Source organism: Ranitomeya imitator, chromosome 5 (assembly GCF_032444005.1).
Source record: "Ranitomeya imitator isolate aRanImi1 chromosome 5, aRanImi1.pri, whole genome shotgun sequence".
NCBI lineage: Eukaryota > Metazoa > Chordata > Amphibia > Anura > Dendrobatidae > Ranitomeya > Ranitomeya imitator.
The window spans coordinates 529,098,447-529,115,977 of record NC_091286.1 but is presented as its reverse complement, the minus strand read 5'-3'; the positions used below and the strand labels follow the sequence as shown (position 1 = coordinate 529,115,977).

The following is a 17,531-nucleotide window of genomic DNA, read 5'->3' as shown; positions in this document are numbered from 1 at the left end:
ATGTGGGGGGGAACCACCGTTTGGGCGCATGGGAGGGCTCGGAAGGGAAGGAGCATCATTTGGAATGCAGACTTAGATGGATTGGTCTGCAGGCGTCACATTGCGTTTGCAGAGCCCCTAATGTACCTAAACAGTAGAAACCCCCCACAAGTGACCCCATATTGGAAACTAGACCCCTCAATGAACTTATCTAGATGTGTTGTGAGAACTTTGAACCCCCAAGTGTTTCACTACAGTTTATAACGCAGAGCCGTGAAAATAAAAAATCTTTTTGTTTTCCCACAAAAATTATTTTTTAGCCCCCAGTTTTGTATTTTCTCAAGGGTAACAGGAGAAATTGGTCCACAAAAGTTGTTGTCCAATTTGTCCTGAGTACGCTGATACCCCATATGTTGGGGTAAACCCCTGTTTGGGCACACAGGAGAGCTCGGAAGGGAAGGAGCACTGTTTTACTTTTTCAACGCAGAATTGGCTTGAATTGAGATCGGACGCCATGTCGTGTTTGGAGAGCCCCTGATGTGCCGAAACAGTGGAAACCCCCCAATTATAACTGAAACCCTAATCTAAACACACCCCTAACCCTAATTCCAATGGTAACCCTAACCACACCTCTAACCCTGACACACCCCTAACCCTAATCCCAACCCTATTCCCAACTGTAAATGTAATCTAAACCCTAACCCTAACTTTAGCCCCAACCCTAACTGTAGCCCCAACCCTAACCCTAACCCTAACCCTAGCCCTAACCCTAGCCCTAACCCTAACCCTAGCCCTAACCCTAGCCCTAACCCTAGCCCTAACCCTAACCCTAGCCCTAACCCTAGCCCTAACCCTAGCCCTAACCCTAACCCTAGCCCTAACCCTAGCCCTAACCCTAGCCCTAGCCCTAACCCTAGCCCTAACCCTAGCCCTAACCCTAGCCCTAACCCTAACCCTAGCCCTAACCCTAGCCCTAGCCCTAACCCTAGCCCTAACCCTAGCCCTAACCCTAGCCCTAACCCTAGCCCTAATGGGAAAATGGAAATAAATACATTTTTTTTTATTTTTCCCTAACTAAGGGGGTGATGAAGGGGGGTTTGATTTACTTTTATAGCGAGTTTTTTAGCGGATTTTTATGATTGGCAGCCGTCACACACTGAAAGACCCTTTTTATTGCAAAAAATATTTTTTGCAATACCACATTTTGAGAGCTATAATTTTTCCATATTTTGGTCCACAGAGTCATGTGAGGTCTTGTTTTTTGCGGGACGAGTTGACGTTTTTATTGAAAACATTTTTGGGCACGTGACATTTTTTTATCGCTTTTTATTCCGATTTTTGTGAGGAAGAATGACCAAAAGCCAGCTATTCATGAATTTCTATTGGGGGAGGCGTTTATACCGTTCTGCGTTTGGTAAAATTGATAAATCAGTTTTATTCTTCGGGTCAGTACGATTACAGCGATACCTCATTTATATCATTTTTTTATGGTTTGGTGCTTTTATACGATAAAAACTATTTTACAGAAAAAATAATTATTTTTGCATCGCTTTATTCTCAGGACTATAACTTTTTTATTTTTTTGCTGATGATGCTGTATGGCGGCTCTTTTTTTGCGGGACAATATGACGCTTTCAGCGGTACCATGGTTATTTATATCTGTCCTTTTGATCGCGTGTTATTCCACTTTTTGTTCGGCGGTATGATAATAAAGCGTTGTTTTTTGCCTCGTTTTTTTTTTTTTTTTCCTTACGGTGTTTACTGAAGGGGTTAACTAGTGGGACAGTTTTATAGGTTGGGTCGTTACGGACGCGGCGATACTAAATATGTGTACTTTTATTGTTTTTTTTTTTTATTTAGATGAAGAAATGTATTTATGGGAATAATATTTTTTTTTTTTTTTCATTATTTTGGAATATTTTTTTTTATTTTTTTTACACATTTGGAAATTTTTTTTTTTACTTTTTTACTTTGTCCCAGGGGGGGACATCACAGATCAGTGATCTGACAGTTTGCACAGCACTCTGTCAGATCACTGATCTGACATGCAGCGCTGCAGCCTTCACAGTGCCTGCTCTAAGCAGGCTCTGTGAAGCCACCTCCCTCCCTGCAGGACCCGGATCCGCGGCCATCTTGGATCCGGGGCTCGAGCAGGGAGGGAGGTGAGGAGACCCTCGCAGCAACGCGATCACATCGCGTTGCTGCGGGGGGCTCAGGGAAGCCCGCAGGGAGCCCCCTCCCTGCGCGGTGCTTCCCTGCACCGCCGGCACATCGCGATCATCTTTGATCGCGGTGTGCCAGGGGTTAATGTGCCGGGGGCGGTCCGTGACCGCTCCTGGCACATAGTGCCGGATGTCAGCTGCGATAAGCAGCTGACACCCGGCCGCGATCGGCCGCGCTCCCCCCGTGAGCGCGGCCGATCGGCTATGACGTACTATCCCGTCCAGGGTCAGATAAGCCCAGGGCACCTCGACGGGATAGTACGTCTAAGGTCACAGAGGGGTTAAAGATTTTTCTGTATTTTCATCTCTTTGATAATTGTACATTCACACTAAAGGCATCAAAACTATGAATTAACACATGTGGAATTATATACTTAACAAAAAAGTGTGAAACAACTGAAATTATGTGTTATATTCTAGGTTTTTCAAAGTAGCCACCTTTTGCATTGATGACTGCTTTGCACACTCTTGGCATTCTCTTGATGAGCTTCAAGAGGTAGTCACCAGGAATGGTTTTCACTGCACAGGTGTGCCCTGTCAGGTTTAATACGTGGGATTTCTTGCCTTATAAATGGGGTTGGGACCATCAGTTGTGTTGTGCAGAAGTCTGGTGGATACACAGCTGATAGTCCTACTGAATAGACTGTTAGAATTTGTATTATGGCAAGAAAAAAGCAGCCAAGTAAAGAAAAACGAGTGGCCATCATTACTTTAAGAAATGAAGGTCAGTCAGTTTGAAAAATTGGAAAAACTTTGAAAGTGTCCCCAAGTGCAATGGCAAAAACCATCAAGCACTACAAAGAAACTGGCTCACATGAGGACCACCCCAGGAAAAGAAGACCAAGAGTTACCTCTGCTTCTGAGGATAAGTTTATCCAAGTCACCAGCCTCAGAAATTGCAGGGAAACAGCAGCTCAGATTAGAGACCAGGTCAATGCCACACATAGTTCTAGCAGCAGACACATCTCTACAACAATTGTTAAGAGGACACTTTGTGCAGCAGGCCTTCATGGTAAAATAGCTGCTAGGAAACCACTGCTAAGGACAGGCAACAAGCAGAAGAGACATGTTTGGGCTTAAGAACACAAGGAATGCCCATTAGACCAGTGGAAATCTGTGCTTTGGTCTGATGAGTCCAAATTTGAGATCTTTGTGCGACGCAGAAAAGGTGAACGGATGGACTCTACATGCCTGGTTCCCACCGTGAAGCATGGAGGAGGAGGTGTGATGGTGTGGGAGTGCTTTGCTGGTGAAACTGTTCGGGATTTATTCAAAATTGAAGGCATACTGAACCAGCATGGCCACCATAGCATCTTGCAGCGGCATGCTATTCCATCCGGTTTGCGTTTAGTTGGACCATCATTTATTTTTCAACAGGACAATGACCCTAAAAAGGCGGCTACTTTGAAGAACCTAGAATAAAAAAACATAATTTCAATTGTTTCACACTTTTTTGTTAAGCATATAATTCCACATATGTTCATTCATAGTTTTGATGCCTTCAGTGTGAATGTACAATTTTCATAGTCATGAAAATACAGAAAAACCTTTAAATGAGAAGGTGTGTCCAAACTTTTGGTCTGTACTGTATATATCTCGCCCAAGGAAAGGGGGATATCCCTAGCAAGTTTAGTTTGCCAATGGTTTGCTAAGTTCTGTTTTGGGCTTGGATTTTTATGGATTATTATTTTGGTAGCAGCACATACTGTATCACTATGTTCATGTCTACTATAGGTTTTCTCTGTAGCCCTTAAAGGGAATCTGTCACCCCTCTCTGGCGTTTTTAACTAAAAGAGCCACCTTGTGCAGCACTAAGGCTGCATTCTGTCCAGGTGGCTCTTCTTTTTGTGCTCCCTTCCATATTTTAATATTAATTTTTATAATTTTGGCGCCATACCTTTAGTCTGTCCGGGAGGCATGTCTTTTCCTACGGACACAACCTCCTCCCAGACATCAGTCAGCCCCCCCCGTGCGACTGGCGCCGCCTCCTCTATCTTCAGTAATGTACCCGGCGCCTGCGCTGTGCTTTTATTTTTCGGGCATGCGCTGTTTGCGCTGCCCTTCGACTCACATCATCTGATTGAATTCATCTCGCACCTGCATGTGCCCGAGATCCCGCCCCGCAGTGTGTTCTGATTTATTCACAGTGCGGGGCGGGATCTCGGGCCTCGGGTATGATGAATTCCAGCATATGATGTGAGTCGAAGGGCAGCGCAAATGGCACATGCCCGAAAAAGAAAAGCACAATGTAGGTGCCGAGTACGTTACTGAAGACAGAGGAGGCGGCGTCAGGCGCACGGAGGGTTAACTGATGGCTGGGAGGCGGTTGTGTCCGGGGGAAAAGACGTGCCCCCAGGACAGACATAAGGTATAGCGCCAAATTATAAAAATTAATATTGCTGCGTTTGAAGGGAGCACAAAAGAAGAGCCACCTTGACAGAATGCAGCCTTAGTGCTGCACAAGGTGGCTCTTTTAATTAAAAAAAGCCAGAGGGGGGTGACGGGTTCCCTTTAAGCTATTTTCAAGACTCTTTGCTGTCTCCATCAGGGACTTCTGTCTGAGGCTCAGAAAAATGAGATTCAAATAGGCATTGAGTATAATGAGTCGACAAATTTGAAATCCATTTTACCTTTTTTTTGGATAGTGTCCATCTCTTATGTTGGACATGATAGTGTAGTCTATGTTAGGTCTCGAGTTCCCGCTTCTGCACAGGGGGAATCTCGAGCCATCTCCGCTGCAGTCTCCCATTCTTATCCAGCCGCAGTGGAGTCTGCTCAGCAGGGACGTCGGTCCCAGCGTCTTGCTCAGTCTCACTCTGTACAGAGAGTTACTGCTGCTTCTTCAGCTTCTGCCATTAAAGCCAGTGCTGATCAGCAGCGAGCAGACTTCTCTGGGACTAAGTCATTGTCTGCACACACTGAGCATGCTCAGGGCAAGATCTCCCGTTGGAGATCGAGGGTCATGTGCTCAGGTCCTGCAGCACATTCCATTGTTCCTCTTGGCAGTTCTTGGAAGGGCAAAGTTTCTGTGGCCACTTGCTGTGCTGCAGCTATATAAACTGCGCATGACCGCACGGCCTTGCGCTAGTGTACATTTGCTTACGTGTGTTTGTTGTGAGTGCAAGTCGTCCTTGGATACCCCTTCCCTATTGAATGTCTGTTCGCGGAAGGTGTATGGTTGCTTTCTAGCGCCCGACTTATCCTACAGCACAAATCACACATTACAGCGTCTGGTTGCTGTGACCGCCAGTATAGCGCCGTGCACTTCCTCTGTGCTTTCCTTACCCAAGCCTGGGTGGTTAGTGGCGTTCGTCAGTGCGGCACCGCATGCACTCTTGTGCCCTAATATTGCTATTTAGCTTCCTTACACACCCAGTTGCGGTGTTGTGCCAGCAAGGGTCTAATCGGACTTCAATCCTAGTTGGGGTTGAGTTCGCTGACTACTTGCTCGCGCTCTATGTGCGGTACTGCGATCCTGTGACGCAACAGGATCGCTTCCTTCACGCTGGGTGAAGTCTAACCCACGTGTGTATACTTATGAGTACCGCCATATAGTCCTTCATTACTTGGCAGCAGGTTCCATCTCTGCACGGTGGACCCCGGGCTGCGAACGCACCATACTCTATCTGTCTCATTATTTGGTGCGTTCCGCTAGCCCTAACATTACACTAGCGCCAGGGTCTGGCTAGTAATGACGGACAAACAGCAATCCTTGCGGTATATCCAGCAGCTGGAGGGTAGGTTGGCGGCTCTTGAGAGCGCAACCTCAGCTGTGGATGTTACCGCAGTTGCTGTACAGGCTGCTAGCGTGGCTGCAGCAACCCTGTCCATTGCCACCCCTGCTCCGACATTTTCTCGCCTCCTGCTGCCAGAAAAATTTTCTGGTGATAGCAAATTTTGTAGGGGATTTGTGAGTCAGTGCTCTATTCACCTCGAGCTCCTGGCTGCACGTTTTCCCACAGAGCGGGCTAAGGTGGGATTTATAGTGTCTCTCTTGTCGGACAGGGCGTTGGAATGGGCTACGCCGCTGTGGGAGCGTGGCGATCATGTGGTGCAGAGTGCTCCGCTGTTTCTGAGCACTCTGAAACAGGTCTTTTTAGGACCTCATGTCACCCATGATACTGCGCTCCAACTGCTGGCATTAACTCAGGGTGAGTCCTTGGTCAGTCATTTTGCCGTCCAATTCCGCACTTTAGCTTCTGAGCTGGATTGGTCGGATAAAGCTCTTATCCCCATATTTTGGAGGGGCCTGGCTGACCACGTTAAGGACGCTCTGGCCACTAGGGAGATTCCTGCCACATTGGAGGAGTTAATAACTGTCTCCACTCGAATTGACCTCCGTTTTAACGAGCTGAGGTTAGAGCGAGCCCAGTGTAGGCAGAGGTTTCGGCTGGCTCCTACCTTCGCCAAACCTCTGGAATCTCCGGTCCTGGTTCCTGAGTCACATGAGGCCAGGGAAGTGTCACAAGCGGGATCTAAGTCCCGGACCGCTTGTGCACTCAAGGTCTGTCATGTTTGCCAGCAGTCAGGACATCTAGCCACCAGATGTTCTCAGCGGTCGAGGAAACGTCAGCGTCTAGTGGTAGTAGGTGGATGTACACTAGACACGGCGACGTTTGCCTCTAAATTGTCCTTTAAGGGGACAATTACTATAGGCTCATTCTCCCACTCGGTAGAGCTCTGCGTGGATTCTGGGGCGGAGGGCAATTTTATGTCTTCTGCCTTCGCCCAACGTCACGCAATACCCCTGGTTATGCTAGCTCAACCAGTAACGGTACGAGTGGTGAATGGGTCAACACTGCCCTCACAGATAACACACCAGACCATCCCTTTTACTCTGTCCATGTCGCCATCTCATCAGGAGATTATATCTCTGCTCGTCATTCCTGAGGGAATTGATGAGGTCCTGTTGGGAATACCTTGGCTACGGTACCACTCTCCTCATATCGAGTGGTCCTCTGGCAGAATCCTGGGATGGGGCGAATCTTGTGGGGGTAGGTGTCAGAGGGAGTGCGTTCAGGTTGCTACTACAGAGGTACCCGCAGATCTTTCCTCTCTCCCCAAGCAGTATTGGTCTTATGCAGACGTGTTCTCCAAAAAGGCGGCGGAGATCCTTCCGCCCCATCGCCCCTATGACTGTCCTATTGATCTCTTGCCTGGTGCTGAGCCTCCCCGGGGTCGAGTCTATCCCCTATCTCTCCCGGAGACGGAGGCAATGTCACAGTACATCCAGGAAAATCTGGCAAGAGGATTCATTAGGAAGTCAGTGTCACCTGCTGGGGCAGGGTTCTTCTTCGTGCAGAAGAAGAATGGGGAATTGCGTCCATGCATAGACTACAGGGGTCTTAACGCCATCACCGTTAAAAATAAGTATCCTTTGCCCTTGATATTTGAGCTCTTCGATAGGCTTCAGGGAGCAAGGATATTTACTAAACTAGATCTGCGGGGTGCTTACAACCTGATTCGCATCCGTGAGGGGGACGAATGGAAGACGGCTTTTAACACCAGGGATGGGCACTATGAATATCTGGTGATGCCCTTCGGGCTCTGTAATGCCCCAGCCGTTTTCCAAGACTTTGTGAACGATATCTTCCGGGATATGCTTTCCACCTCGGTCGTAGTCTATCTGGATGATATTCTCATCTACTCTCCAGATATTGACTCCCACCGGAGAGATGTTTGCAAAGTCTTCGACCTCCTACGGGCAAACTCCCTCTATGCCAAGTTGGAGAAGTGTATGTTTGAGCAGGAGTCCTTACCTTTCCTAGGCTACATCATCTCTGCCCAGGGATTGGCTATGGATCCTGCCAAACTACAGGCTGTGATGGACTGGCAGGAACCCCATTCTCTTAAAGCGGTGCAGCGCTTTATGGGGTTCATTAATTATTATCACCAGTTCATTCCGCACTTCTCAACTTTGGTAGCTCCCTTGGTTGCCCTCACCAAGAAGGGGGCAAATCCCAAATTGTGGTCTGAGGAGGTCTCCAAGGCCTTTAACTCTATAAAGTCACACTTCGCTAGCGCTCCCATCCTACATCGCCCCGATGTTGATAAGCCATTTATCATGGAGGTGGATGCCTCTTCTGTTGGTGCTGGAGCAGTCCTCTTCCAAAAGGATGCTCAAGGTCGGAAGCATCCTTGCTTCTTTTTCTCCAAGACCTTCTCACCAGCAGAGAGGAATTATTCCATCGGGGACAGGGAGTTGCTAGCCATGAAGTTGGCTTTCTCGGAGTGGAGACATCTCTTGGAGGGAGCACGTTTTCCCTTCCAAGTCTTCACAGACCATAAAAATTTGGTGTACCTGCAGACAGCCCAGCGGTTGAATTCTCGCCAGGCCAGATGGTCCTTATTCTTCTCCCGGTTTCATTTCACCCTCCATTTTCTTTCTGGGGAGAAGAACATTCGGGCCGACGCTCTCTCTCGCTCCGTTGTGTCATCTGCGGAGGAGGAGGAGGAGCCTCGGCTTATTGTCCCCACCGAGAACTTGAGAACTGTGGCCCCGGTTTCGCTAGAGTCTGTGCCTCCGGGCAAGACTTTCGTACCATCCAGTTTGCGACCGGAGGTTCTCTCTTGGGCACACTCGTCCAGGGTGGGTGGACATTTTGGTACCAAAAGGACATCTGAGTTACTGGCGAGGACATACTGGTGGCCGCATATGGCTCGTGATGTCGCAGAGTATGTTCGGGCGTGTGTCTCTTGCGCCAAGAACAAGACTCCTCGGCAACGGCCAGCTGGTTTGCTTTATCCTCTGCCGGTGGCGGACAGGCCCTGGGAGATGGTCGGGATGGACTTTGTGGTGGGCTTACCCAAGTCTCGTAACTGCACCATCATCTGGGTGATCACCGACCATTTTTCCAAAATGGTGCACTTGGTGCCTCTTCCATGGCTACCTTCTGCACGGGCGTTGGCTGTCTTGTTCGTCAAGCATATCTTTCGCCTACACGGTATGCCAGACAAAATTGTTAGTGACCGGGGTCCCCAGTTTGCGTCTCGATTCTGGAGAGCTTTGTCGTCTACTCAGTATTGAGTTGAATCTCTCTTCGGCATATCATCCCGAGACGAATGGGTTGGTAGAGAGGGCCAACCAGACCTTGGTCACATATTTACAACATTTTGTTTCTGCCAGGCAGGATGACTGGGCATCCTTGCTACCGTGGGCAGAGTTTGCACTTAACAATGCCGTAGCCAACTCCACCGGTCAGACTCCATTCCTCCTAAATTACGGCCAGCATCCGCGTGTTCCTGTGCCCATGCCTGTGTCTTCTGCTGACTCCAGGGTGGCAGACTGGGCTGTGGAGGCACAGGACATTTGGGACCGCACGCAGGATGCCATTCGGGCCTCCAAGGAGAGAATGAGGTCCTCCGCTGATGTTCATCGGCGCCCCGCTCTGACCTTTGCTCCTGGCGACTTGGTGTGGCTCTCCGCCCGTAACATCAGGCTGCGAGTTGAGTCCACTAAGTTTGCTCCTCGCTACTTGGGTCCCTTCAAGGTTCTCGAACAGGTTAATCCTGTGGTCTACCGTTTGGCTCTTCCTACACGCTTGGGTATCACCAACACCTTTCATGTGTCCCTCTTGAAACCCGTATACATGTCCCGGTTTTCCGAGTCATCTGCCGGGACATCGGGTTCATCTACGGACGATTACGAGGTGAACGCTATTTTGGGGTGCAAGGTGGTACGCGGCAAAAAGTTCTATCTGGTGGATTGGAAGGGTTATGGCCCAGAGGACAGGTCATGGGAGCCTGCTGAAAACATTCGGGCCCCACAGCTCATTGCTGCCTTCGAGCGTAGCGAGGCCCAAGGAGGGGGGGGCCCTAGGAGGGGGGGTAATGTTAGGTCTCGAGTTCCCGCTTCTGCACAGGGGGAATCTCGAGCCATCTCCGCTGCAGTCTCCCATTCTTATCCAGCCGCAGTGGAGTCTGCTCAGCAGGGACGTCGGTCCCAGCGTCTTGCTCAGTCTCACTCTGTACAGAGAGTTACTGCTGCTTCTTCAGCTTCTGCCATTAAAGCCAGTGCTGGTCAGCAGCGAGCAGACTTCTCTGGGACTAAGTCCTTGTCTGCACACACTGAGCATGCTCAGGGCAAGATCTCCCGTTGGAGATTGAGGGGCATGTGCTCAGGTCCTGCAGCACATTCCATTGGTCCTCTTGGCAGGTCTTGGAAGGGCAAAGTTTCTGTGGCCACTTGCTGTGCTGCAGCTATATAAACTGCGCATGACCGCACGGCCATGCGCTAGTGTACATTTGCTTACATGTGTTTGTTGTGAGTGCAAGTCGTCCTTGGATACCCCTTCCCTATTGAATGTCTGTTCGCGGAAGGTGTATGGTTGCTTTCTAGCGCCCGACTTATCCTACAGCACAAATCACACATTACAGCGTCTGGTTGCTGTGACCGCCAGTACGGCGCCGTGCACTTCCTCTGTGCTTTCCTTACCCAAGCCTGGGTGGTTAGTGGCGTTCGTCAGTGCGGCACCGCATGCACTCTTGTGCCCTAATATTGCTATTTAGCTTCCTTACACACCCAGTTGCGGTGTTGTGCCAGCAAGGGTCTAATCGGACTTCAATCCTAGTTGGGGTTGAGTTAGCTGACTACTTGCTCGCGCTCTATGTGCGGTACCGCGATCCTGTGACGCAACAGGATCGCTTCCTTCACGCTGGGTGAAGTCTAACCCACGTGTGTATACTTATGAGTACCGCCATATAGTCCTTCATTACTTGGCAGCAGATTCCATCTCTGCACGGTGGACCCCGGGCTGCGAACGCACCATACTCTATCTGTCTCATTATTTGGTGCGTTCCGCTAGCCCTAACAGTCTTTTGTGCTATTATGTCTGATATTAATGACCATCACACTGAAATTGCTCTATGTTATAATAGGGATTACCTAATATTTTAAATCCAAGAGCCAAAATGTCCAATTTTAACCAATCCAAAAATAAACCTAACTTTAACATGTAAATGAAAAGTATGATTAACTAGTGAAAATTATACGTTAAGGTGCACATTAAGATTACACTCTGTTCCGGTGTCCTGTCTATTTATCCTAAGCGGTCAAATTGCTACGCTAGTGGAGTCATTCAATTGCAATATAACTGACGACAGATCTCCCTATTTGTAGCTACATAAGTGTAAAAACTCCAATAGCCTCAATTTGTATAACAAGCATAAAACAAAAAGACTTCTGTCCATTACCTACTAATCAGAGATTGTATCCTATTTTGTACAGTCTTATGACCAGAGGAACAACACACTATTAAAATAATAAAGGAGCCTTCCTAACATGTTTCACTGTTACAGGCTTTACCAGGGTAACAAGTCAAATTACCACTTTGGATACATTTATAGATAGGACTAATAAGGAACAGAGTATAATTTTAATGTGCACCTTAACATATGATTTGTGCAAGTTGCTCATATTTTTTAATTTAACAATTAAGAGTTATGTTTTATTTTGGATTGGTTAAAATGGGATCTTTTGGCCTATGGCTTTTGGATTTAGAATATGAAATTGAAGACCGACACTGCCAGAAAATGAGTTGTCCGGGTTTCCTCTGGATCCTGTTTTTTTTTAGCTTCATACAGAAACATCTCAGTAAAGGAGTCTGAGACGTAGTGTGGAAAAAGCCTTCGTAAATTCAGCTGCTGGACTGAAATCACTACTGGGCTCATAAAAAATGTGCTCTTTAGGTGAAGGCCATTTGCGGAGACAAAATCCGTTGCTATTTGTGTGAAGTAACACATCATTTTTGCTTCTGCTTTGGATAGATGATCATATGCTTTAGTGCTCATCTGGGCAGAGGTTAGGTCGTGTTTTGTGCCTGAGAGTTAAAACTAATCATTTATTTTGTACAACAAATAATAAAAAAAGAAAAGAACAGGTAAAGCCGTGCTTCAACAGAACCTCTCTCTATATATGTCAATTTGGTAGATTTTTCTCTTGAAGATGGTTGTTTTCTATAACACTGACATATTGATTTCATATTAGATTCTACAACTTGCTTTGCAGGAATTGTGGCCGTCCTGTTTTGTGGAGTGACCCAAGCCCATTACACGTACAACAACTTATCGGAGGAGTCCAAACTGAGAACTAAACAGGTAGGATAATGATGGATTTTACTTGCAATGGGTGATCTCTAATTTAAAAGGTTTTTCAAGGGTTAAATAACCGCTCTTGCCAGTGTTTAGGCTGCTTCACGTCAACAGAGCAGCTCTTCTTCCAGGCTGCTTTGTCGACAGGTCATGACTGCCGATGTCATGCTGATTGACAACTGCCTTCTTGTAATCAGCATGATATCGACTGTCACCCCCTGTCAAAAAAGCATAGTGGAAAAGAAGCCGCTGCCCTGCAGATGTGATGTCAACGGAAGCTGCAGAATTGCAGGCAGGAGCGGTCAGTGACCGATTGTGCCGGCAAAGATCTGCACTGAGCAACCACCTACTGTTAGTTCTTAGACCCACAGTAAAAATTTATATAGTACTAGATGACCCCTTCAAGTACCTACACGAAGATTCTTTCCTTTTTGTGGTTTAACTTTTTGTTAAGTTTAAGATCATACAGGTGAACAAGCAAGCAATCAGAAAATGTTGAATGGATCTGGATACAATCAAGGGTAAACAAAATAGTTTGATAAAGCTAAGCAAACACAAAGAGTGCATAACGTAATGGTTTACAATATGATGCTCTACATTTGATGTTAATTACACAAGTTTGCATTTTATGGAAGCAGACCTGAACAACAGTACTCGTAACAAAGTTGAAGCATATTTCTCTGTGGTGGGCCCACAGCGGTAGATCTTTTCATGATTTTCGAGGGCATGTTAACCACATTCGTCAAACATATCAGTGGAAAAAACGTGTAAAGTAGCAAAAGGGGAAAGTCAGAAGTAATAGAGGATTGTTAGAGGGAAGGGTACCAAAGAGTGAGCCAGGGGAGTGAATTTCTCTAGGAGAAGCTTTCAATGTTATTTTAGTTGCTTTTAGTAGCTTTTACATTGCTTTTATGAAGCACATGGGAGGCATAGCATAAGGGATGTGACTTCTATCCAATGCCAAAGCAGTCCAAACACTCGAACCCATACACTCTTAGGGGCATACATAAAAATCATGGAGCTCTATAGCAGTTCTATTTGGCAAAAGTGTCATACAAACACTGTTCCTCCACACGCACTGTATGATGGCCCTTCTGTACCCCACCTCAAAATACCGTATAATGGCCCCCACACAGATCTCCACATAGCATGATGGACCCCACACAAACCTTCACACTGTATAATTGTTTACATACAGTATAATGGCCCCACATAGCCCTCCATAAAGTTCAAAGGCTCCCACATAGCCCTCCATAAAGTATAAGGGCTCCCACATAGCCCTCCATAATGCATAATGGCTCCCACATAGCCCTCCAAATATTATAATGGCCTCCACATAGACCTACATATATTATAAAGCCCTCTATATATAGTATAATGCACTCCCCATAGTCCTTCATAAAGTATAATTCAGCCCCAGAGTCCTCCATACAGTATTATGTACTACCCATAATCCTTCATAAAGTGTAATATACTTCCCATAATCCTCCACATAGCATAATTCACTTCCCACAGTGCTCCATACAGTATACTGTACTTCCCATAGTCCTCGATACAGTATTATGCACTCCCCATAGTCCTCCATACAATTATGTCCACCACAATTCATAAGAAAAAAACACGATACTCGTTACCCCGCTGCTCCAGTCTCTGTAGCTTGTTTTCTGAAGCACTGCACAACTCAAAGTAGTGGGCACCATGTATAGCGGCATCGCGCGCTGAGACGTTAGAAGCTGAGGAATAATGATGGAGGAGTAAGCGTCAGCTGACACTTTATTTTTCATTATGTTCAACTATATTAACATTCAGTATGGCGATACAGATGAATGGGTGGGGGGTACAGCTCCTATGCTTGCACCGTGACCCTTTGGGTCACGGGCCCATGGCAGCCGCATGGCCTGCCGTCATTGGCTGTATGCCACTCTCTCATGAAACAGAGCTGTTAGTTTTTCACTTATCATGTACCAAAACATTCACCTCTTTACCTTTGAAAAGTCTGGACATATTATTTTTCAGGCAAAGGTGTTTGTTTAGGGAATAACTTTCTGATCACTGGGGGTCCAACCACCGATCCCAAGAACTGGAGCTCTGAAGAGTTCCGTGTGAATGGAACGGCGGTCGATCATGCGTTCTGCCACTCTATTCATTTGTAATGGGACCTCTGGAGGTAGCAGATTGCTGCACTTGTGGAGTCCCAGTGGTTTGACCCCCAGCAATCTGGAAATTATTTCCTATTCAATGTATAGGAAATAACTTCCAAACTTGAATACCCCTTTAATTATATTATGATGGTGACAGAATAAGAGAGTACACACTAATTTACAGAGCCTCATCCCCCATGTAGCCTCTCAAATATTGGTGAGAATAATTATGGACAGCCTTAGCTATTCTAGCTGGGTTACACATCAGGACTTCATAGTTGCTTTCTAGCATCAAAGTGTTAAGCAGCCCTAAAAAGGTGTCAAAGTGTTAAGCAGCCCTAAAAAGGTGTCAAAGTGTTAAGCAGCCCTAAAAAGGTGTCAAAGTGTTAAGCAGCCCTAAAAAGGTGAGGACACCCTAATTGTGATGAGCGAGTGTGCTCGTTACTCGAGTTTTCCGAGCATGCTCGGCTGTTCTCCGAGTATTTGGGCGTGCTCATAGATTAAGTTTCAGTCCCCGCAGATGCATGATTTGGGGCTGCTAGACAGCCTGAATACATGTGGGAATTCCCTAACAAACAGGAAATCCCTGCATGTGTTCAGGTTATCTAACATCCGCAAATCATGCAGCTGCGGGGACTCAAACATAATCTACGAGCACGCCAAAATACTCGGAGAGCACTTGAGCATTCTCGGAAAACTCGAGTAACTATCACACTCGCTCAACACTACACCCTAATTCTTTACCACTATGCAACTACATTTTTCCAAAAAGGCTGACTTCAGTAGGGAACTCCACAAACCCCATGTGATACAAATGTTGTAAAAATAATTCATACAACCACTGAGAGCCTTTTATGTATGGACTGTTGGATTATTCCAGTTTATAGGAAAGGCTAAGTGGTCCATGAAATTCAGAGAGCAGCAGAACCCCTGAGTTGGTGATACTCACCTTGTACATGTGGCGGATGCAATTAGCACTCTTTGTGCTTCTACTTAATTTTGTCTGTTTAAGGAAATCATCAGCAGTTTTTGGCTACACCAACAGAGCAGCATAATGTAGGGAGAGAGATCATTATTCCAGCAATGTATCACTTAGTTTACTGGGTGAAACAGTTGTAATACAACAAGAGTTTTCTCTGCTGTAGATGTAGCAGTGCTCAGAAAGCTAACCTCGCCCACACCACTGATTGGCAGATTTCTATGCACACTGTATGTTGACAGTAAGCTGCTAATTAGTGGTGGGGGCGGGCGGGGTTGCACCAGGAGCACTAAGGCAGCTAGTCAGGCAGGGATAATCTCCTGCTGATGAAACACTGATTGTAATGAAACGAGAGCACACAACCTAATAAGTGACACATCAATAAAATCAGTGTCTTAGTCCCTAACTCATGCTACCTTCAGATTATATACTGTAGCAACTGGAAAATCCAAAATGGGCGAGACACCTTCTATATAAAAACTTTTTCAATCTCTCCAGAATACAGAAATTACTGTTTAAAGCTAAATTCACATTTGCGTTCGGGTGCTTTGTGGAGGGCTGCGCACGTCCTCCGTTAAGCCCTGCCTACTTCCGCATACATCTTCATGCATTCTGTGTACCTATCGTTAACATTGGGTACGCTGGACATGCGGATGTATACAGATGCATTGTTTTGACGCTCCCACCGACCGCACGGGAAGGCAACAAGTTGCATTTTGTGCGGACGGCAGGTGCGTCAAAACGATGCATGCACATACATCCGCATGTCGCTGGCAAAGTACTGAAGGGGAGATATGTATCACTGCGGTTGTTAGCTTCAGTGATATGAACTTGGGATAACACTCCAGCACACTAAGTGCTGAGAGGGGTTAATCGGCCATGCTTAGAGCTGGGTTGAGTGAACAGCTGTAGAGTGGGCGCAGTCCAGAGGATAAATGCCCAGCTCTCTGGCTCATTCAGTGTTGGGTGGTCCTGGAGGTGCAAGCTCCAGAGCTGTGTTTTCATGATAAGGAAAGCTGAACTTTTTTCGCCGTTTATTCCTGAGTGGGTGGATCCCCGCACTGTGCCAAACGTTATATTTTTGATTTCCCCTTACACCAGAGAGGCCCGGCGGGAGGGGATGAGCATACAATTAATTTCTTCCCAGGTGCGTGGGTCTAAATGTCGGCAACGGGCAGGTTCATAACCCCATATCTGCAGTTCAATAGCATTTTTTTTTCAGGTGAGATGTTCCCTTTAAGATGTACAGGCTAGCCAAAGATTTCCCCTAGAATCTACCATCAGCGTTTATTATAAATAAAGGGTACATTAAAAATGGGAGACATGCAATGACTGACTGTCTGCTCTGTCAATTTACATTAATATAAGGACTATATGATCAGTATGATATTCATTTTCAAAGTAAGTACATCAGCCTCAAAAAGTCCAAGACCTGTTTAATATTGTATGCTAGTGACAGATCCTCTTTAAGTACACTTGGCCTTTCAATAGACTACAAAAAGTAAGCCCCTATTCATTATTTGCAGTTTTATTTATCAATTTCCTATTTTTTGCACTCTTTTGGGGCGTATTTATTGCTGTTTTTGTGCCATATTCTTCAAAATCGTTCATGAATTTCGTGCAAAGTTAAAAATAGTAACAATTTTTGCGACTTGTTAGTTCAAAAAGTCCCACGTTTTGCAAAATGGCCTAAAAAATGCTCTCAAAGTATGTGACTTGCATAAAATCACTACAGGGGGACACAGGAGTACATTTGTGACAACGTTTGCAGCTTTTAGAAAAGTCGCAACTGCTAAATCTGCCCCAAAGCATCTGGAAACCCTAATTTCCTCGCTCAATGGTGAACATTGAAAACAAAACAGATAAACGTATAAAATAGACTTTAAAAAATGGTGCAAATTAAAAGAAGAATTGGGTGCTATTGAAAAACAAAAATATCACAGACCATAATTTTCATGGAACATTTTGTCTAATTGTAAGTTTGCATTAAATTCTTACAGGGGAAATCTCTGGACCAGCTGCATGCCGTGCTTAGGCGCCTACAATTAGTATACAGCGGAGATGTTTAGCTGGATTCAGATTGATTCTTGTACGGAAACATCAGCACAATTTGCTTTCTGC

At 46.2% G+C, this 17,531-nt stretch overlaps 1 protein-coding gene across 1 annotated transcript in view; it reads left to right on the top strand.

Moving 5' to 3' along the window:
* The window catches only part of SLC9A9 (solute carrier family 9 member A9), a 1,444,260-nt gene that overhangs the window by 537,407 nt on the left and 889,322 nt on the right, over window positions 1-17,531 (top strand). Inside the window, exon 9 of the mRNA XM_069768082.1 lies at window positions 12,208-12,296. Coding sequence (XP_069624183.1) covers window positions 12,208-12,296 — 89 coding nt within the window. The remainder of the gene's footprint in view (window positions 1-12,207; window positions 12,297-17,531) is intronic.